We start from the raw sequence: 23320 nt of genomic DNA, 5'->3' as shown, positions 1-23320 counted from the left end.
ATAGCGGATCATGACAGCTGGGAAGGAGGTTTTGGGGTTTTTTGGGGCCATTTATGCTGCAGAGGGTTGCTGAGAGTTTGTCATGGCTTGGGGCTGTAGGGTGGTTTGAGGGGTCTGGGAGTGCCTGTGGGGCTGAGATGGGGTTTTGGGGTGGTCATGACCCCCCCAGATTCACAAAGCTGCCACCAGACCCCACCTCCCAAGATGCTGCCAATGTTTGGGGGCTCCATGTTGGGGTTCATCCTCCTGATGCTGCAGGAGAAGGTGAGGGGGTGTCCCCAGGGGCCGTGTGTGTCCCCCCAGAGCATGTATGACCCCCATCCCGGTGTCACCCCCTTTTCCCTCCCCTCAGGGCTCCTGCCCCAGCTCCTGCTGTCCCCAGGAGGGAATTTGGGGAGGGGGCAGAGGGGGTGCCCAAAGGGGGCCCCTTTGTTCAGCACCAAGCTGGGCTTGGGGCCTGCAGGAGGAAGAGGCCCAAGGGAAGCAGATCCTGCAGGTGGACAGTGCTTGGGCTCAGGGCAAGGTCCTGCCCTGCACACCTGGCTCAGGTGTGACCCTGCCCCGGGAAGGGAGCAGGACATTCCCAATCCCACAAATCAGGGCTGGGAGCAGCTCTTGGAGCAGGGACAGGGAAATACTGGGAGTGACTGGGACCACACAGGAGCAGCCCTGGAACTGTTTTTGTGCCCTCAGTGGCACAACATCCCTGTTCTCACCCTTCCAAAGAAAGCTGTGGATGCCAAGTGCGGCCAGGATGAAACATTGCTGTGCCCAAAGCCCCTCTCTTGGGGCCCTACAAGCAGCGCTCCACAAGGAGCCCCTTGGAGCTCTCCTGGGCCAGCACCTCCCTCTGAGCGGGGCCTCTCCGAGCCGGGAACTCTCCTGTTTGCTGCACTCGGGGCATCCCCGAACAACCACGGAGCCTGGGCCAATCCCCCACTCCTCCAGGCTCAGCCCTTCACCTGCTGGAGATGCCAGAGCATCCGGAGGGAGCATTTCCCTGCCCTCCAGGGGAATTCCTCACAGGCCCCTGGCACTGACTCTCTCTGTCTGTGTGCACACACGAGTGCCTGTGCCCTGGCAAATGTGGCAGAAATGCTGCTCTCTGAGGCTTCGAGTGCCTTGGATAGCTGAGTCAGTCAGGCTGTAAGTAAGGTCCAGTCATGAGGTATAAGCTAAGTTAAATGCTGCTGGGAGTTGTTCTTTTGCTGTGTTGTTATGTTTAATCCAAGTTATAAGCTAAGTTAAACACTGTTAAGTGTTATTCCTCTGTTAAATTGCTGAGTCGATGGTTATAAGTTAGGTTAAATACTGTTAAGTGCTATTCTTTTTCTAAACAGTGAAGTCAAGGTTAGGGTATAAATTAAGTCCTGTGAAGTTTGAGCTCTGTGAAGCTCTTAGGCCGTGATCCATTTATCCTTGTCCTCACTGTCCTTTTATCTGAACCCCGCCCCACCCCACCCCAGACACACTCACACAGGGACAGTTCTGGTCCCTGTTCTCTCATTTCTGGTTTGGTTGACTGCATTTTGTTTGGTTTTGTTGTTGCTCTGTTTCCTTGCTGTTCCTCAAGTCCTCCATCAGGAGCAGAGTGACTCTTGCCAAGGAACTTTGTCATGCTGTCACTTAATATTATATCTGGTTTTTGATGATCCCTTGCCTGGGATTTTTTAAGTGCTCTCAACCCCTGGTTCATAACAGGGTGAAGGAGGCCTGGCCCAGGCCCTGGCCCTGGGGGACATGGGGACACTGCCAGGGGTATCCCTGCCCCCCTGTCCCACCCCCCACGGCCCCAGCCCCCTGTCCCCGTGTCAGGCTCTGGGGTCGATCTCATGGAAAATCCTCTGGGGGAGGTTACAGGGCTGGGGGCGGGGGGACCTGGGGGGACAGGGGACCCCACTGTGCACGAGCAGTGTTGGACTTCTCTGGGGGGAGCTGTGAGGGGAGGCCATGGAAGAGTGACCTCACACAGACCCTGTGATACCACACAGCCCTGTGATGTCACACAGCCCCCTGTGATGTCACACAACGACCCTGTGATGTCACACAGCCCTCTCTCTGACGTCATACAGCTGCACTATGATGTCACAGCCAGCTCTGTGTTTGCACCACAGCCTTCACTGTGATGTCAGCGCTCTCATATCACAACCCCCTCGGTGATGCCACACAGCCTTCTCTGAGACATCACAGAGCTGCTCTCTGATGTAACAGAGCCACCTTCCATGATGGCAGCACCTGCAATGACCTCACAGTGCACTTTATGATGTCACAGCCAGCTCTGTGATGTCACAACCCGTCCTGTGATGTCACAGCACACTCTATTCCCATTGTGACACAATGATCTCCAGCACTCTAGGAGGCTGCAGTGTGAAACAGTGGACACTTGGTTCCACAACATTCCACAGTGTCACACTGCTCTCCTGAGGCCCATCTTTGTAACAATTCAGATTTGGTTCCATTCTATTGCGTCACAATGATCTCCTGGCTTCCATGAGGCCCCGCTGTGTTTACAATGGACACTTGGCTCCCCAGGATCCCATGGTGTCACTGTGCTCTCCTGTGATTCACGAGGCTGTGCTGTGTCACAATGGACACTTGCTTCCTCCGAGGATGGAGATGTCCCAGTGGCACCAGTTTCCATCAGGTCACACTGTCACAATGGGGCCTAGGTTCCATGAGAATCCATTGCCCCACAGTGGTGTTTCCTGGGTGCCATGAGACTTTCCTTGGTCACAGTGGAACCTTGCTTGCACGAGCCTTGGCAATGTCCCAGGGGCACATGGGTTCCATGAGACCCTGCCATGTCACATGGACACTTAATTCCATGAGATTCCATCGTGTCACAGTGCTCTCCCAGGGCCCATGAGGCCTTGCTGTGCAATAATGGAACCTTGTTTCTCCTAGGCCTGGCAATATTTCTGTGGCCCTTGTGTTCCATGTGGCCCCTTTCTGTCAGAATTGACCCTTGGTTCCATTGTGCCACAACAATCCCCATGTTTCCATGACCTGCCCTGTGTCTCAATGGACACTGGATTCCACAAGAGCTGGCAATGTCCCAATGGCACCTGTCTTGTTGTCTTGGTTTGAAAGACAGGTGTTTGTGAAGAAAAGTATGAGCCTCTTTTTTTAAAAAGGAGAATGTAAACCCCTCCTTACAAATAATTCTAATTCTGAAATGAAGTGTCTCTCAGGCAAAGATATGGGAATAAGAATAAAAATTTTTTACTAGGAAATTTAAAATAGAAATACAGTATTACAAAAAACAAACCCACAAACACTCACAGAGTCTGAATACGACCTGACATCCTCTCAGGGTGTTGGTAGCACTCCCATTAAATGGTGGCTGCAGTCCTCCTGGAGTGACAGATGTGGTTCCATTAAAGCAGTGGTCCTGTGGAAGGGTGCAGTTTTCCTCCGAAGGTCCAGTGATGATGTGGAAGGCTCCGGTTTTCCTTTGGAATCCAGTGGAAAAAGGCTGCCTTGAGTTCCAAATTTCAGTTTTTATTTATGTAGGAAAGGCTTGGCTCCTCTCCCTGGCTGGGGCATCTATCTCCCCATGGGATAAAGCAATTTTATTAGCCATTCAGTGGGACTCAATGGTCTGTTAACAGACGATATCTTCCTGGAGGAAGGATGGGTTGTGGAAAGGATAAAGATGACTGCTCGACCTAGTTCTATCAGGCGGCCCATTAGCAGAGAATATCTCCCACAGAGAGAAGGATCACTGCCCCAGCTGTTTTCAACAGATGGTGATAGAATACTTTTGGTCACATCCTGTATTGCAACCGAAGACACTCCTCTTCTGCCCCACTTCGTCAAAATAAAGCCTTGGTTACATGAGATTCCACTGTGCCACAATGTTCCTGGTTTCATGAGAAGCTCAACAAGCGACCCTTGGTTCCATGAGATTCCATTGGGAGATTCCATTAGGTCTGGCTGTGTCACAATGGACACTTGGTTCCATGAGCAATGGCAATGTCCCAGTGGCACCTGTGTTCCATGACACCCTGCTGGGTTACAAGTGACACTTTGTTCCATGAGATTCCACGGAGTCACAGTGGTCACTTGGGTTCCCTGCAGGTGCCTGGGGAGTGGCAGCTCAGCCCAAATATCCTGGGCATGTCTGGGCTGGTGTTTGTTTGGAGGGAATCTTTGGATCTTGCAGGGCTCCAAAGTCAAGCTACAGATGCCTCCTGGGACATAGTGGAGCATGATGGAAGCCAGGAGAGCCTCATGGAGCCAAGGCTGCCGTGTGTCACAGAGGGACCTCATGGAAGCCAGGACAGCACTGGGAGGCCATGGAACAACATAGCACCAAGGTTCCACTGTGACTTGACAGAGGGTTATGGAAGCTGTCTTAGGTTGCAATGCAGGATGTGACCCGAGATGTGTATTCTATCACCATCTGTTGAAACCAGCTGGGACAGTGATCCTTATCTCTGTGGCAGATATTCTCTGCTAATGGGCCACCAGTTAAAATCAGGTGGGGCAGTCATCCTTATCTTTTCCACAATCCATCCTTCCTCCAGAAGGATATCTTCTGTTAATGGGCCATTGAGTCCCACTGCATGACTGATAAAATTACATCATCCCATTGGGAGATGCTCCACCCAGGGGGAGGAACCAAGCCTTTCCTACCTAGATAAAACAGATTTGGAACACCACAGCAGCCTTTTTCCACTGTATCCCAGAGGAAAATTGCACCTTTCCACATTATCACTGGACCTTCAGAAGAAAACTGCACCTTCCACTGGACCACTACTTCAACTGAACCACATCTGTCATCCAGGAGGACTGCAGCCACCATTTAATGGGACTGCTACCAACACCCTGACGGGATGTCCGGTTGTATTCTGACCATGTCAGTGTTTTTTTCTTTTGTGCTACCTCATGTATTTTATTTTTTCACTTTTTTCCAAGTGAATGTTTTTCTGACTTGGAGTCTCTCACTGGTTTGCTTTCAAACCAGTACATTACCATAGTCTAATTGGGAGGAGAAGGGGCTTTTTTACACCCAGACCAGCTGGCTACAAACCATCCAAGACCTGTCTTTGATGACATTAAGGATGCAGCCAGGAAAGCCCTAACGCATATTCTGGAAGCAAACAAGCCGCAACTAGATTTTGTGGACATCAGACAAGGCCTCACTGAGCCTTACATGACTTTTTTGGACCAACTTAAATTGAACATAGATAAACAAGTCACCGAGGGCCAGGTATGAGAAAGGTTATTAAATAAATTGGCTGTGGTTAATACTAACTAGGAATGTAAGAAATTGGTACATGCCTTGCCATCAGAGCCGGAACCCACCATCCCTCAAATGGTGGAAGCATGCAATAAATTGGCCACCCTGGAACACACTGCTGCCATCCAGGCACAAATATTGACCAATGCTTTAAATAACTTTCAGAAAAACTCAAAAAGAGCAGAATCGAAAACCTGGACACCGCTATAATTGTGGACAAAAAGAAACTGTAATAAGCCAAAAAAGGGAACTTTCCAAACACAATGTGACTGTGGCAAAAATAGACAAAATGCTAACCAGTACAATGAAATACAGGCTCATTGTTGCTGCTAGTCAGGAAACCTCATGCAGAGTGTAAGACAGCAGCGTGCGATGACACAAGGCTCCCTGTCACCTGCTGTACAAAGCATTGGAGATCATCAGGTGAACAACTACAGCATCTCATTGGAGACCTTCCCACTTCAGTATCAGCAAACACCCGACTGGAGTTGTCAACTGCCCAGTCAGTAATGATCACAGATTTTGATTATGCCATTTCCACAGGTCTTCTAGGACCAGAACCACCACCACGAGACTTTTTAATAATAGGAGTGGACAGACGTAATACAGACGGCTCTTATGAGTCACCTGCAGTTTTAATAGTCACTTCAAGCCAGGAAGTTACTGTTTTAGCTTGCTATCCTAACCCTCCTTCTTTTTACCTAAAGGATTGGTTTTTGACCAAGCTTTCTCACTACCTGAAGTAGACAATGACGTTCCTGATGAGCCCTGCATCGCTTGAACTAGATGAGTTGGCCCAGGAAAAATCAAAATTACTTGGACACTTTGGTAGCAGTTGGAAGACACAGTTGTTGGAGTCTGTAAGTCAAGAGTCTCAATTCTTCAGAGAAAAGTCAGAGTGCAGGGATTGAATTAAAACCTTTGGATGGATTGAAGTGTATTAAGCCATTCACACATAAAGTAGAGGTCTAAGTTAAAGTTTTAGAAGAAGCAAGCAAGTAAGTAATTAAGAGTAAGTTTTAAGTGCTTGTAGTGAATAAAGGTCTCAGATACCAGAGTAAGAAGTGAGAGTTCTAGTGAAGGTTGAAAAACATAGTCCTAGATACTAATGTTTCCATGGAGGCTCCAGGAACACAGTTTTAGACGCAATAAAACTATAGTAAGACTATTGCAAACATTTTTCAGATAGGACAAGATAGACCCCATGTGTACTTTATATATAACCTGGTGTGCTTAGAAACTAGAATTCTAATAGGTTAAGAAGTATTGGTCTGAGTTTGTGTCTTTAGCTTGTTGGGAAGTTTCTCAATAATAATCTGTGCACTGGGGAGAGCTTTGCTTTTTGCCAGTTGCTCTTGCTCCTGCTCTTTCCTCAATGCCATCATCAACACCCAAGAAGACAATAGAAGCTGTTGCAGCAACATCAGCCCTGCTGGGACCACCAGGAGCAGCTTCTGCTTCTACTGGGGACTTGACACCAAAGCTTTAGCATGGACTTGAACACTTGTGACTCTTTGCCTTTCTAGACTGATGTGCCTTTGCAATAAACAACTTTATAGCAACTATTAGCTGCTTGGCTTTTTAAAGAAAACAACCACAACCCAACAAAGGGCGCCTAGAGCATTGGAGAAATAACCCACACACAGCAATACCATGCAGAGTTTAAACCCAGTCTCCTTTAAAGAACCTGAAAACTGTGTAGCAACTACCAAACCATTTATCATGAAGAAAGAGAAAGTACTTGTTTGGGGAAGACACATCCTATCCCAATGGGGACTAAGTCTGGAGATAAGTCTTTAATTGGGGCCACTGACGAGCACAGTGCAATAAAACTCACCTGGATATCAGACAAGCCTGTCTGGGTTGATCAGTGGCCCCTCCCTGTTGAAAAATTGACTGCACTAGAGCCCTCAGTAAATGAACAATTAACTAAAGGGAACATTGTCCTCACAAACAGTCCCTGCAACACTACCATATTTGTTATAAAAAAAAAAAATCACAAGACTGATAAATGGATACTGCTCCAAGACCTAAGAAAAAGAAAAGAAATTATTGAGGAAATGGGATCTTTACAACCAGGATTACCATTGCCTAACATGATGCCTAATGATTGGATGTTAATGATTATTGATTTAAAAGACCATTTGTTCAGTACCCCCTTACACCCAGATGATGCTCTGAGGTTCACCTTCTCTGTATCCTCAATCAAAAGGTGTGTGGTGAAAATCTTATCACTCATTCGTGAGATATTTCCTCAACCCATAATACTCCACTGTATGGATGACATTCCAATCACCATGAAGGATAATGGATCCTTGGAAACGGTTGTCACTGATGTAATTATTGGAATACGTAAGGCTGAATTACAAGTAGCAGAAGACAAAACACAACAGTCTTCTCCTTGGAAGTACCTAGGCTATCAACTCCCAGAATGTACAGTTACTCCACAGGCTCTACAGCTACAAGAAGATCCAGTGACACTGCATGACCTTCAGAAACTTAGCAGATCGATCAATTGGGTTCAAACTCTCTTAGGAATAACCAACCAGGACATGGCCCCCTATTTGATTTATTAAAAGGAGACACAGATCTAAACTCTCCTAGAAAACTGACCCAGGAAGCAAAAACCATTCTGAGGAAAGTGTCTGCTGCTTTACAAACCTGTCAAGCTCACAGATGTGACCCATAGTTACCTTTTAAAATTTGAAATCTTGGGAGAAAATCCACATCATTATGGTCTAATTTTTCAATGGAACAAAATTCTGTTAGATCCTTTATTCAACTTAGAATGGGTTTTCTTATCCTAGCAAATGTCTAAAACTATAACTACTTGTCCTGAAATTCTTTCAGAATTGATAACAAAACCCTGATTCCAAAGTTTATCTCATTTGGGGAAAGATTTTTCTATTATGTTTATACCTGTTATTTCACTTTATTTAGAATGGCTTATACAACCATCTGAGATATTGCAAATTGCATTAACAAGCTTTCCACAACAAACGTCAGTTCATTTTCCAAAACACAAACAATTACACCTCTTTTTTAATTTTATCAAAAATCCCTTAAGCAGACATACTCCTCTTAATGCTCTCACCATTTTTACAGAAGGCTCCAGAAAATCCCACAAATCAGTGATCACAAGGAAAAATTCTAACAATGGTAACTGGGAATCTGGCATCAAGAGACTGTGGAAGGATCACCACAAATTGCAGAACTTGCTAAGGCTGTTCGTGTGTTGCAACTACGTTGAGACAGACTGGACTGGCATCACCACCAGTCCTTTATTAGAAAACTTTTCATACCCTCTTTCAGTGTACTTCTTTCCAACAGCTCCTTCCCTCATAGGCAGCTCCACACAGTAATGACTCCTTTTCTTACAGGCAGCTCCACACAGCTCTGACTCCTTCTCTCCTCTCTTCACAACTGCCTAAACCCCACCCTGTCCCTTTCCCGGCCACCTTACCCTGACTGTCCCTCACACAACATCTTCTTACCTTATCTGTCTCTTGCACGACTGCATGTCCCTTACCTCCTCACAGCACAGCCAGCAGACTCCATCCCAAACTGCAGCAGACTCTGGGTCAGCCAGCTAACCCACTCTTTTAGAACACCCCAACTCCTTGGGCAGGCACAGATGTTTCCACTCCTCAGTCATCAGTACAGCTGTAATTCATTGGGAGAGATTGCTTTCTGTACTATCCTTTCAATCTGTCTTCCCACTCTGGGGCTCTGTGCTTTCCTTCCTATGGAAAAGAACTGTCATTCTCCTCCAGGTGCCCATGGCCAAAATTTGGATTCCTACTCCAAATTTCCTTAGATGCAAGGAGTGCTCCCAGGTGAAATCTGCCAGGACAGACAGATCTGACTGCCTTGGCCACCCAGAGGCCACCTCTCATCTGCCTTTGAAACACTGGGATCGTGTGGTTTTCTTTCCTATGGGAAAAAAAGCACCTTTCATGTCCAGGCGCCCATAGCCAAAATTGGGAGTCCACATCCAGAATTCTCTATATCCAAGGACAGCTCCCAGACAAAAGCTGCCATCGTTGTCAGGTCTGGCTGGCCTTGGCTTTCTAAAGGCTGCCTTTCATTTGCCTTTGAAACACTGGGGCTCTGTGCTTTCCTTCCTAATGAGAACAACTCTTCTTCCAATCCTGGCATCCACAACCAAAATTGAGATTCCACCTTTAAAAATCCCTATGTCCAAGGATAGCTCCCAGATGAAAGGTACCAGGTGAGACAAGTCAGGCTGGCTTGGCCTAAGGGTGGCCACCTCTCATCTTCTTCCAAAACACTTGGGCTTCTCACTTACCTTTGCTATGGTGAAACCATCCACCTCGACCAGGCAGCTGTGGTTGAAATTGGGATTCCACCTCCAAAACTCTGTACATCCAAGGATTTCTCCCAAGTGAAATCTGCCAGGACAGACAGGTCTGGCTGCCCTTTGTCTCTTGGGGACTGCCTCATACCTGCTTTTGGAACACTGGGGTTCAGTGCTTTCCTTCCAATGGCAAAAACCATCCCTCTTATCAATACAGAAATAGCCAAAATTAGGATTCCATCTCTGAAATTCCCTATATCCAAGGATTGCTTTCAGACTAAAGCTGCCAGAACAGAGAGGTCTGCCTGGACTGGGTCTGTGATGGTCGCCATTCATCTGTCCCTGAAACACTGGTGGTCCATGATTTCCTTCCTATGGAAAAGAGCCATCCTTTTCCTCCAGATGTCCATGTCAATACTGAAATTGCTATTCTACCTCTACAATTCTGCATATCCAGGGATTACTCCCAGACAAAATCTGCAAATACCATCAAGTCTGGCTGTCCTTGGCCTCTGGTGACTGCCCCACATCTGCCCCTGCAACACTGGGGCTCGGTTGTTTCCTTCCTGTGGAGACCATTGTGACACCTTGGGGACCCCGTGGATCCAAGGGGCCATTGTGACACTGTGGGGCCTCGTGGCACCAAGGACATCACTGTGGCCCTGCTGGGCTGCATGGTCCCAAGGGCCCAGTGTGAAGCAGCAGGGCTTTGTGGAACCAAGAGGCCATTGTTGCATTCCAGGGCCTCGTGCAGCCCAAGGGCCCTTGTGATCCTGCAGGGCACCGTGGATCCATGGAGACCATTGTGGCACTGCAAGGCCTTGGCCTCCTGCAGGCAGTCTCTCATCTACCACCGAACATGGGGCTCTGCGTTTTCCTTCCTGTGGAAAAGAACTGCCCTTCTCACCGAGGTGTCAATGGCCAAAATTGGGATTCTACAGCTAAAATTCCATCTATCTGAGGACTGCACCCAGAAAAAAGTAGCCAGGACAGACAGGTCCTGCCTTGTTGTCTGGTGATTTTCTTCGACTATGACCAGAATAATCTCATTTGCCAAAACTTTGGAGAGAGCCCAATGATCTCCCCAGGTGGGGTTTGGAGGCTGCAAGCATATGAACACTGTGTAGGGGCAAAGGAGCTCTGTGCTCAGTGGAGTGGAGACTGAGGAGAGCAAAGGAGAGCCCTGGGAGGGGTTGAAGGTCAGTTTCAGAGATGGTGGATCCTTTTGATATAGCAGAAAACAGCCTGAGAATTAATTAATTAATGCCAAGGGAAATTGATGAGGGCCAGACTGGACACAAGGAGAAAGGAATTTCTCTCCCAGGGAAGGGCTGTGGTGCAACCCGTCCCCCAGAAGGAGTCTGGGCCAGCCCAAGGCTTTGTGTGGGCAGGCAGAGGCAGGCAGGAGGCAGAGCTGTCAGCAAAGGAAGGGGCCAGCGAGGTGGGGCAGCCGGGGGATGACGACAGCCTGCAGGGACAGAGGCGCAGGGCATGGACACCGTAGGACAGCCTGGGCTGCAGAGGGCACAGGGATGGGCAGCAGCTGAAAGGCCCTGACACAGCCAACTCCTGCAGCACTTGGGCCATGCACGCTGGCCCTGGGCCTGAGGCCAGCAGGGGACAAGTGAGCCTTGCTGTGCTGGGGCCTCATTGCCTCCTTGTCCCTGCTCAGCAGCCTGGCAGGGGCCGCCCCATGGTGCTGCCCTTGGCATTGCACATGCCCAGAGCCCAGTGGCCCGGGAAGAGCCCTGAGCAATGAGGGAGGGACAGGATGTGCCTTGCCAGGGGCTGGGGCTCAGCCCTTGGCCCTTTGCATTCCTGAAACACATCCAGGTTTGCTCAGCATCACAGACACCTTTCCCTTGTTTGTCCCCCCTGTCATCACTGCCTCTAGTGTTCTGCTCTAATAGGAACCTGGGGACACAATCTCAGTCGTGTCCCTCAGTGGGACCTATTAAAATTTCAAGAAACTTTAATGTTTCAACTTTAAATTGAGTTATTGAGAAAATTTTTTGAACACTCTCTCAGGGACTGAGTCTGATGTAAACAGCACCAAATCCCTTAAGATTTCATTCAAGTCCTTGTGCTGTGTCTGTGCTGCTGAGCTGGGCCAGGCTCCTGGCACAGAGGAAGCTCCCATGCTCAACCAAGAAGATCTTCCAAAAGACATTTGTGCTGAGGAGCAGCTCCTCTGCCAGCCCAGCAGGGCTGAGGGCACTGCCTGCAGGCACTGAGGGCACAGGAGCCAGGCACAGACAGGCTCAAGGCAATCAGGACTGGGAAGACATTGAGCTGAGACTGCACTTGGGGAAACATCTTCACAGCCCTGGACATGGTGAGTGTGTGGGTGCAGGGCAATGTCCCCTGTGCTCCTGGAGGGATCTCCTGGAGCCAGCACAGCCCACAGCCTGGGGGATGTGTCAGGAGGACTCTCCCCGTTTCTCTGAGATAGAGGCAGAGGAGGAAGAGGAGGATGTGCTGCAGAGCGGGGCTGCCCTGGGCACCGTCAGAGGGACAGGGCAGGACGGCTCCTGCTGCCAGGGACGGCTGCAGGGGCTGAAGCTGGGGCTGCAGCCAGGGCTGCCCAGGGCTGTCCTGCAGAGCAGCTCCTGCAGCCCTCAGGGCTCTTGGCCAGCCCAGGCCATGTGCCACCTGCCAGGGACAGCTCTCAGCCTGCCTGGGAGCTCTCCAAGGACTGTGGGGAGAAGTTGGAGGTGGAAGAAGCCACCCCCATCAGGGCAGATTCCTCCTGCTGTGGAGATGGTGCTGCATGGCCAGGGCTGCTCTCAGCTTTCTCCTCAAGGCAAGGCAAAGGGGCTGTCAGCTGTGTCTGTGTCACTGAGCCTCCTTTCCTGTCCCACTGGGCATCAGCAGATCTACCTCAGATTTCCCTCACAAAGTGCCTCCTCACCCTCCTCTGCCTACAGACAGCAGCAGCAGCTCCTTGTCTTGCAGCATCTCTGTTTGTGTGAGCTGCCCTTAAGGCCCTGCTGCCAGGGAGATGCCCCTGGGCAGTGCCCTGTGCTGGGAGGGCTCTGCAGGGCAGAGCTGAGCCCCCAGGGCTGGGCTGGGCTCTGGGAGCAGTGACAGGGACAAGCCTTGGATACACACAAACAGCTCTCAGTAGGTAGCAGAGAGCCAGACCAACTCTTGGTATCCCTTCCTGTTCAGCTACACAGGGCAAGAGAGAAGAGTTTACAGAGACTGACTTTGAAACTGGACCGTCCAAAACCGCCACTTTATTTTTCCAGCACATTTTAAGTCTGATTACCCTGAACTAGAGGGAGGTGTAATAAGCAAAGGGCAACTGTGTGGGACCAGTAGGTGGGACTGCACTGGGGCACAGGGAGCCCTGTTTTCCCTCTGGGTTCCCCAGTGTTCAGGCTGAGAGCAATGCTGAAGATGAGGCACAAACTCAGCAGCAAAAACATGAACTCAAAAATAGAACAGTTTAGCAAATGACTGCCCAAAGTAAGAGAAGTAAGTTTGAAGGGATTCCAAGGAACATTTTATAGGATTGGCTAAAACAAGTTGGTCCCAGTTTTATCAATACCTTCTTTCAACAGTCTCCGATGCCTAGAGTGCAGAAATGTCCAACAGCAGCTCCATCAGCCACTTCCTCCTGCTGGCATTGGCAGACACGTGGAAGCTGCAGCTCCTGCACTTCTGCCTCTTCCTGGCCATCTCCCTGGCTGCCCTCCTGGCCAACGGCCTCATCATCAGCGCCGTAGCCTGCGGCCACCACCTGCACACCCCCATGTTCTTCTTCCTGCTCAACCTGGCCCTCCTCGACCTGGGCTCCATCTGCACCACTGTCCCCAAAGCCATGCACAATTCCCTCTGGAACACCAGCAACATCTCCTCTGCAGGATGTGCTTTACAAGTGTTTTTCTTTACGTTCTTCATGTCAGCAGAGTTTTCCCTCCTGACCATCATGTGCTACGACCGCTACGTGTCCATCTGCAAACCCCTGCACTACGGGACCCTCCTGGGCAGCAGAGCTTGTGCCCACATGGCAGCAGCTGCCTGGGCCAGTGCCTTTCTCCATTCACTGCTGCACACGGACAATACATTTTCCCTGCCCCTGTGCCAGGGCAATGCCCTGGGCCAGTTCTTCTGTGAAATCCCTGAGATCCTCAAACTCTGCTGCTCCAAATCCTATCTCAGGGAACTTGGGCTTCTTGCTGTTAGTGTCTGTTTAGCTTCTGGATGCTTTGTGTTCATTGTTTTCTCCTACGTGCAGATCTTCAGGGCTGTGCTGAGGATCCCCTCTGAGCAGGGACGGCACAAAGCCTTTTCCACCTGCCTCCCTCACCTGGCCATGGTCTCTCTGTTTTTCAGCACTGCTTCATTTGCCTACCTGAAGCTCCCCTCAATCTCCTCCCCATCCCTGGACCTGGCACTGTCAGTTCTGTACTCAGTGGTGCCTCCAGCCCTGAACCTCTTCATCTACAGCCTGAGGAATCAGGAGCTCAAGGCTGCAGTGTGGACACTGATGACTGGATGCTTTCAGGAGCATTAAACTGTTGGCAAATTTATGCAAATCACTTCTAATAAAAGTAATTTTTGATAGTTCTTGTTGGTTTGCTTGTGTGTTTTGTTCTCTTTGTTTTACTGGTGAAATACTGTCCACAAAGAAACGTCATTGTGCCATTTCTCATTTTGGTTCTCTCCATATTCCCTGTAGCCACAGACTGTTAATGAGGAGCTGTGGCCTCGGTGGCTTTAATGAATTAAGGATCTCCCAGCAAAGTTTTCTCCAGAGATGCCCCTTCTGTTCCCTTCTCTGGAGCTGCAGCAGCAATGTCTGTGTGCAGAGCTGGGGGCAGATCAGTGCTGGCACAGCAGCTGTGCCCAGCAGCAGCAGCACTTGGTGCTGCCAGTGCTGCTCCCGTGCCACTGCCCCTCTGCCCTCCTGGCCCTCGTGTTGCTGCAGGGCCTGAGTGCTCTGGGGGCCGGGCACAGCCCTGGGGGTGGCAGTGCTGGGGCTGCAGCAGGGACAGGCCATGGGCACTGCTGGGGCAGAGCTGACGCCTCAGGGCAGGGCCTGGGGGCTCCAGGCTCCTTGGCCAGGCTCTCTCCACAACACTTGGCCAGCCCAATGCTGAGCAGAGAAAAGCCCCGGGAGCAGCCCCAGGCTGGCCGTGGGCAGGCTGGGGGCAAACAGCATGGCTGGTGCTCTGCAAGCTCCCTGCAAGGGGGACACCCTGGCAAGGAGCAGCAGAGCAGGGGCTGATCCATCCCCACTGCGCTGGACACCCCAGGGCAGCGTCCCAGAGCGTCCTCATGCACCTGCCAACAACATCCCCCCTCTGCAGCCCTGGCCTCTCCCCCAGCTCTCACAGGAGCCGCATCCTTGCAGGCACACACACGGCAGCACTGGCTCAGGAGCCCCTGTTTGCATTGCACACAGCAGGGTCAGCACCCCCATGGGGCTGCTGTGGGGACATGGAGCTGAGTGAGCCCAAATGCCATCAGCCCCTGGGGCCAGCAAGGGCTGGGGGACGGCAGGGAAACCACTCAGATTTGTCGTGGCCTCTGGAGTCAGCCAGAAAGTTTGTTCCCATGAGCTGTGAGTTTCCTGTCCCACTGCAGACGTTGTTGCTCAGAGCCAGGGCTGCCTGGCAGCCACCCCCAAACTGCCCTGAGTGTGGACACTCACATTTAGAGAGCTAAAGAATTACGGCTTGGCAATTCTTTTCAGGCCTGGATTTCTCCTGTCTCTCAGGTCCATTCCCTGGCTGACAAGCTGACTACAGCTTCAGTTAGGGACGCAGTCTCCCAGAGCGATAACTTGGTGAAAAACAGAAGGGAATTCATAATAAAGATTAACACCTGGTGTCTTTCCCATGGGACATCCGGACATGCTGTCCCAGGGATATTTTTCCCAATTGTGCAATGAACTACTGTCCTGTCCTAACTGCACGTGACACACTTTAAATACGGGATGTCCGTACAATAAAGTTGGCCTTTTTTCCCCAAAAGAGGTCCGTGTGTGTTGCTGTCTTTTCTCTCTCTTTGCAGCGCAGTAACCACACCTGAGCATTTCCTTTGATTCAGTTTTGCTTTCTTTAATCTTTCCTGCCCCAGATTTCTTCCTCTCCCACCCCTATCTCCTTCCCCTACATACAGCCCATCTCTGTTTGCCCTTTCCTCTCTGACCCCACTCCCCATTTCAGTTCCTGAGCTGGCACCATGGGAACATCTCTTGGGGAGCAGGATCATCCTACAAGTGCTGCAGGAATTGTCTCCAGGGTCTTGCAGTGCCTTGTGCTGCTCCCTTGCCAGAGGCACCACAGGCCAGGGGGGCACATCTGGGCTGCTGTGTCTGGGTGTGGGGCTCCCTGTTGTGGGCAATGAGGAGGGGCTGGGGAGGCTCTGCAGGACTGACAGGATGGGCTTTGGGGCTGGGGTGGAGGAGCTGAGGGACCTGAGCTGCTGGACCTTGTGAAGAGGAGGCCCAGGGCTCATCCTGCAAGTGCTCCAGGGTTGGTTTCAGAGAATCACAGAATCAGCAAGGTTGGAAAAGACCTTGGAGATCATCAAGCCCAGCCTGTGCCCTGACACCACTTTGTCTCTCTGAGCCTCCTCTTCTCCAGGATAAACAACCCCAGCTCCCTCAACCACTCCTCACAGGACCTGTTTTCCAGACCCCTTGTTGCCCTTCTCTGGACACGCTCCAGCCCCTCCATGTCCTTCCTAAATTGGGTCCCCAGAACTGGACACAGCACTCGAGGTGCTGCCCATCCAGGGCTGAGCACAGAGGAAGAATCACTGCCCTGGTTCTGCTGGCCACACCATTCCTGATCCAGGCCAGGAGCCACTGGCCTTCTTGGCCACCTGGGCACACTGCTGGCTCATGTCCAGCCTGCTGTCCATCAGTGCCCCCAGGTCCCTTTCTGCCTGGCTGCTGTCCAGCCACTCTGTCCCCAGCCTGGAGCACTGCTGGGCTTGTTGTGGCCAAAGTGCAGGACCCAGCACTTGGTCTTGTTAAACCTCACCTTGCTGGATTTGGGCCCTGGATCCAGCCTGTCCAGGCCCCTCTGCAGAGCCCTCCTGCCCTCCAGCACAGCCACACTCACACCCAGCTTGGTGCCATCTGCACATTTGCTGATGCTGCACTCAATGCCCTCATCCAGATCATCAATGCAGATATTGAAATCCACGCTGGCTGGCTCTGATCCCTCAGCCAGCCTGGAGGTGCCCTGTGATGGCACTCAAGGTGATCTGTTCCATCACCTCACCAGGCACCCAGGTCAGGCTGACAGGCCTGCAGCTCCCCACATCCTCCTTCCAGCCCTTCTTGGGGATGGGCTCACATTGGCACCTCCAGTCCTCTGGCACCTCCCTGCTGAGCCAGCACTGATGAGAAATGATGGAGAGCAGCTTGGGGAGCTCATCCAGCAGCTCCCTCATCCCCCTGGGATGGGTCCCATCTGCTCCCACAGACACCTGTGAGCATCTGAGTGGCTCAGCAGGTCCCCAGCTTCTTCCTCCAGGATTACAGGGGGTCTCTTCTGCTCCCTGTCCCCATCTGTCACCAAAGGATTACACTTGTAAGGACAAGCTGTCTTCTTGTTGAAGACTGAGGGAAAGAAGGGCTTGAGTATCTCAGCCTTTTCCTCATCTCTGGTAACCATATCCTCCCAAGTAGAAGTTGAGGTTTTCCTTGTATCTGCTTTTGCCATTCATGTATTTATAAAAGCATCTTTATTGTCCTTCACAGAAGTGGCCAGGTTAGGTCCTAATTAATCTTTCACCTCTCTGATTTTCTTCCTGCATGACCTAGCGACATACTTGAACACTTCCTCAGTTTCCTGGCCCTCTGTCCAAAGTGGATGTAGCCCCATTTTTCCCCTGAGTTCCTGCAAAAGCTCCATGTGCAACCAGGCCAGTTATTGTCCTTGCTGGCTTATTTTTGGCACATAGGGTCAGTCTGCTCCTTTGTCTTCAAGAAATTTTCTTGAAGTATGTCCATCCTTTATGGATTATTTTGTTTTAAAGGGATTCTTCACTTAAAAATTCAGGACCTGGTTTAGAATTTCCCATATCTACACCCTGAATAGGCCCAAGTCTGCAATGGGTTCTCAGGGAACCAGGGCCCCATTGTGACAAAGCATGGCCTGATGGAAACCCGGTGCCTCTGGGACATCTCCATCCTCGGAGGAAGCAAGTGTCCATTGTGACACAGCACAGCCTCGTGAATCACAGGAGAGCACAGTGACACCATGGGATCCTGGGGAGCCAAGTGTCCATTGTAAACACAGTGGGGCCTCATGGAAGCCAGGAGATCATTGTTAGGACACACTGTCAAAATTGGACCTTGCTTCTGTGAGATTTCATTGCCCCACAATGTTCTCCTGGGTTCCAAGAGGCCTCGCTGTGTCTCAATGGCCCCTTGCTTCCACGAGCCATGGCAGGGTCCCCCTTGCCCCTGGGTTCCATCAGGCTGTGCTGTGTTGACAACTGACACTTGCTGCCATGAGATTCCATTGTGTCACAATGGTGCCCATGTTTCCATGAGGCTGTGCTGTGTCACAATGGGCACTGGATTCCACAAGAGCTGGCAATGTCCCAATGGCAAAAGGGTTCCATGAGGCCATGCCATGTCACAACTGCCTGTGGCTTCCATGAGATTCCTTTGTGACACAGAGATCTCCTAGACCCCATGAGGCCTTTGTCTCCGACAGTGCTGTCTTGTTTCTAGAATGCCTGGCAATATTTCTGGGGCCCTTGAGTTCCATGTGGCCTCTGTCTGTCAGAATTGACCGCCCTTTCCTTGGCCCCGCCCCTTTCCCCTCACAGTTCCCGCCCTTTCCTTGACCCCGCCCCTTTCCCCTCACAGTTCCCGCCCTTTCCTTGACCCCGCCCCTTTCCCCTCACAGTTCCCGCCCTTTCCTTGACCCCGCCCCTTCCCCCTCACAGTTCCCGCCCTTTCCTTGACCCCGCCCCTTTCCCCTCACAGTTCCCGCCCTTTCCTTGACCCCGCCCCTTTCCCCTCACAGTTCCCGCCCTTTCCTTGACCCCGCCCCATTTCCCTCACAGTTCCCGCCCTTTCCTTGACCCCGCCCCTTTCCCCTCACAGTTCCCGCCCTTTCCTTGCCCCATCCCCTCCCAGTTCGGGGCTCGGAACCGGGGAGGAGGAGGAGGGAGGGAGGAAGAGGCGGAGCGGCAGCAGGAAGCAGGAGCAGAGAAGGAGCGAATCAAGCGCGCGACCCCGGAGCTCCCTGAACTCGAAGCCCCCCGGGACCATCGCCCCCCATCCCGCAGGTGCCCGGGGAGGGGGAGCTCGTCCCAAATATCCCGGGGTATCCCTGGGTTTGGGGTTTTTCTGGGGGGGATGTTTGGATGTTGCAGGGCTGCAGAGGCGCAGATGGCCCTCGGGGGGACATCGGGGGGTCCCCGGGAGGTGTTTTTGGGGGTCCCGGTGGGTGGCGGCAGAGCCCCGGCGGGGCCCGGGGGGATGCGGGTCCCCCCGCGGTGGGGGTTGGGCTTCCCGGGCCGGGCCCTGCGAGCTGTGCCGGGGCCAGGTGGGGAGCGCGCGGGAGCGGCGGGATCGGCGGGGGGACACCGGTTTGGGGGAGCCCCGGGAGAGCCGCGGCTTCCCTGAGCGGGAGCCCAGAGACAGGAGAGCCCCAGAAGGGCAAAGCGGGGAGCCCGAGAGGGGGGGACCCCTGGGATTGCCGGGACCCCGGCGGGGGATGCTGGGGCTGGAGGGGCGGCATGGCCGGGAAAGGGGTTCGGGGGTCCCGGTGCCAGGAGTGGCTGCTCCCAGTACGAGCCCAGTCGCTCCCAGTATGATCCTGTTGCTCCCAGTAGCAGCCCAGGCAGTCCCAGTGATTCCGTATTATGACGTAATTTACCCCAGCACGGTCCCAGTTTCGCCAACTTCCTCCCATGATAACGGAAACTAAAAGAGAAACAAAAATACTTTTAACAACAATTTTAAATTGAGAGAGTCAAGGCATTTCTGTATTTTCTGGCCACGATGTTGTGGCCCGGGTGTACCACAGAAATCTCATCCAGACATAACCCAGCTGTGCAGAGACAATCATTCCATGACACTCCCTTTTCAGGAAAATTTTCAGATCTTTTATACAGTCAATGCTCATGGAAATGAATTGAGTTAGTGTTCTTTGGTCTCAAGGTGCAAATATTCAGTTCCTAATATTTGGCCTCCTTTTGGATCTGGGTTTCTTCGCTTCTACTGTTAATTCCGTCTTGATTCCCTGATTTTCTTATCAGTGTTTCCAGAGGAGATGTCTGCAATTCTGCCAGAGGCAGAGTCTGGGGTAGATGTTCCTGGGTGGCCGCTGATGTTCTGTTAATGGCCGCTGATGGCCCTTGATCTTTAAGCTGCTCCCAGTCTGTTGATGTGTTGTGTTCATCAGACCCCACCTGGTGCAGCAATGCCCTGGAAAGAAACAAAGAAGTCTTTTTGTAGGGCAAATTAATCCCCTCGACTAAAGTTATGCAAAGATTTTTGCAAGGATACGATTTCCAACACCACTTGTGTCCAATGCCTTCCCAGTTCTCTTAGTTGCCCCTAGCCCCTGCAACTGCCAGTAAGATCCCAGTATGAGTCCAGTATGATGCCAGTCTCTTCCAGCAGGGCCCCAGTCACTCACACTTCCCCCAGTTGCCCCAGCATGGTCCCATTTTTCCTCCAGGACATTCCCAGTCGCTCCCAGTTAGGTCCCAGTCACCAGCCCTATGGTCTCAGACATTCCCAGAATATCCCAGTGTGGACACTCACATTTAGAGAGCTAGGAAATTGCAGCTTGCCAATTCTTTTCAGGCCTGGATTTCTCCTGTCTCTCAGGTCCATTCCCTGGCTGACAAGCTGACTACAGCTTCAGTTAGGGACGCAGTCTCCCAGAGCGATAACTTGGTGAAAAACAGAAGGGAATTAATAAATAAAGATTAACACCTGGTGTCTTTCCCATGGGACATCCGGACATGCTGTCCCAGGGATATTTTTCCCAATTGTCCAATGAACTACTGTCCTGTCCTAACTGCACGTAACACACTTTAAATACGGGATGTCCGTACAATAAAGTTGGCCTTTTTTCCCCAAAAGAGGTCCGTGTGTGTTGCTGTCTTTTCTCTCTCTTTGCAGCGTAGTAACCACATCCCAGTTGCCCTGAACAATCCCATAGTCCTTCCCAGCCACTCCCAGTTACCTCAGCATGGTTCACCTGCCCCCAGTTTGATCCCAGTTGCACCCAGTTTTCTCTAGAATACTCCCAGTGTCTCTCAGGGTGCTTTGTGTATTTTTTTGGGGCGGGGGGGATGTTTGGAGAATGCAGAGCTCCAAATCTGATCAGAAAATGCTCCACGGGGGACATTGGGGGGTCCCGGTGGCGGCTGCTGGAAGAGGCACCCTGGAGGAGCAGAGCCCTGTGTCCCCCAGGCCCCCAAAGTGGGGAGCCCAGAGAGGGGGGAGCGCCGGGATTTTGGAACCCTCAACAGCCTGGAGAGGGGCAGGGGGGACTCCCTGGACCCCCTGCACCCCAAAGCAGAGAATAAGGGGAGAAGAGACCCCAAAATCCCCCAGAATCCCTAAATGGGGAGACAGAAGAGGGGGGAGCTTTTTGGATTGCTGGGACTCCCAGCAGCCTGGGGAGGGCGGGGACCGAGTAGATGGGGGACCCCCAATACAAGCGTGACCCCCAGCAGCTGAGACAGGGGGGGAACCCCCAAACACCAAAGGGGAGGGACCATTCCCAGGAACCCCTGGGAAGCATTTTCAGGGCTGAATGTTGGTGTTTGGCAAGTTTTTATGGACCCGAGATGCTCGGGGACTTGTAGAGATGGAGTTGGGCAGCAGGAACCTGCAACACAACGCGCACATCCCTTGTTTTTCCCCAAACCAGGATATCCCATTCCCAACACTTGGCCCGATGGAGAAGGAGGAGGCTGCGAGGAAGAGGAAGATGGCCTGGGAGCCCCAGGCAGGTGAGGAGGAAGTCAGTGCCCCTTTCCCCCTCTGTCCTGCTCCATCTCCCAGCCCAGCACGCCCCCGGCTGCAGGACAACCCCGCTGCTGACGCCGTCCTGCCGGGGACGCGCTGGGGGGATCTCCTTCCCCTTCCCTCTGGCACGAAGGCAAATCCCATCCTCTGCTTGTCCTTCCTGCCCCAGACAAGGAGCTGAGCACGGAGAGCAGGGAGGACAAATCCCCGCGGCAGAACCTCGTGGAAGAGGCCGTTTGGAGCGGCTCCACGGCGCAGGAATGCAACGGGGAGGAAAAGCCGCGGAGATCCCGCACGAGGAGGGGCTGCAAACGCAGATGGCGGGGATCTGAGGAGGAAAGCCCCAGCCTGGGCCGGGGGGACGACCAGAGATGGAGCCAGAGCTTGGAGCTGGTGGTCCATGAGCAGCTTTGTAATGGGGAGAAGCCCCACAAGTGCTCAGAGTGTGGGATGAGCTTCAGCTGGAGGAACAGCCTGATCCGCCACCAGAGGATCCACACTGGGGAGAAGCCCTACGAGTGTGAGCAGTGTGGGAAGAGCTTCACTGAGCGCAACACATTGATCTGCCACCAGAACATCCACACTGGGAAAAGACCATACCAGTGTGAGGAGTGTGGGAAGGCCTTCAGGCAGCGTTCCCACCTGATCCGCCACCAAAGTGTCCACACTGGGGAGAGGCCCTACGAGTGTTCCAAGTGTGGGAAGAGGCTTACCACCAGCTCCCATCTCCTCAGGCACTTCCAGACACACAGGGAGGAGAGGCCTTTCCAGTGCTCCGACTGTGGGAAGGGCTTCAGGCGAAACTCCCACCTCACCAGACACCGGCGCATCCATACTGGGGAAAAGCCTCACAAATGTGAGCAGTGTGGGAAGAGCTTCAGTGAACGCAGCACATTGATCCGCCACCAGAACATCCACACTGGGAAAAGGCCATACAAATGTGGGGATTGTGGGAAGGCCTTCAGGCAGCGTTCCAGCCTGATCTGCCACCAAAGTGTCCACACTGGGGGGAGGCCCTACGAGTATCCTGAGTGTGGGACAAACTTCTCTCAGAGCTCAGCTTTGAACAGACACCAACAGAGGCAGCATTAATGCAATCCCTGTAAATCCCCCTAGTGCAAGAAAATCTTGTGTGCTGCTCCAACTCCATCCCCCACTGCAGAACTCATGTTGAGCAGAGCCCTGGTGACCCACATTCTCTGGGATCCATCTGGGGAAGACACCTGGCTGGTTATCCTTTTGTTTTGGCCTTAGTTTTTCTCTCTTCTCCATTTCTTTTCACACCAAAAGCCAAGAGGATTTAGGTCACCTAAAAACCTCTCAAATCCCTCTGAAAGCACCTCAGTTTTAATCCAAAATGGCTCAATCCAACTGCAAAGTGGATCCTCAAGACAACTCAATCCCACGTGAACCTTACTGGATTCCACAGCCACCAGGGTGAGAAGGAGTTGGAAGAAGATTGGGAGAAGTGGGATCCAAATTGGGAGTGCTGGGATTGAGATTGTGTGGGGCTGGCTGCCAAGGGATGGATTTGATAGTAAATAAAAGCTTCACAATTCCTGACTTCTGTCCCATTCACTTCCAGTCAGTTGCAGTTCTGTTTTCAGTGGCACCTTCTCATCTGATTGTGTTTGTGTCCTCCTTTCTCTCCTGTCTCTCCCTGCCTGCTCTGTTTCTGTCTCAGGGTCTCCCTTGACCCAGGGCAGCTCCCACCAAAGACCCTCCCCTGATTTAATTGCCCGTGCAGGAGCTCCAACAGCCATGGGTGAAGTTAGGAAGGCTG

The 23320-nt window shown here is 52.0% G+C and overlaps 1 protein-coding gene across 1 annotated transcript in view; it reads left to right on the top strand.

Annotated features, from left to right (window-relative positions):
* Positions 1–23100, top strand: part of LOC148219412 (uncharacterized) — a 108911-nt gene extending 85811 nt beyond the window's left edge. Inside the window, exon 3 of the mRNA XM_088157676.1 lies at positions 22029–23100. Within this exon, the coding sequence (XP_088013802.1) occupies positions 22029–22629 (601 nt within the window). The 3' untranslated portion in view covers positions 22630–23100. The remainder of the gene's footprint in view (positions 1–22028) is intronic.
* The last annotated feature ends 220 nt before the right edge of the window (positions 23101–23320 follow it).

The sequence above is a fragment of the Sturnus vulgaris genome, unplaced genomic scaffold, assembly GCF_052056855.1.
Source record: "Sturnus vulgaris isolate bStuVul1 unplaced genomic scaffold, bStuVul1.hap1 Scaffold_141, whole genome shotgun sequence".
Taxonomy (NCBI): Eukaryota; Metazoa; Chordata; class Aves; order Passeriformes; family Sturnidae; genus Sturnus; species Sturnus vulgaris.
This window is presented reverse-complemented; position numbering and strand designations above follow the sequence as displayed.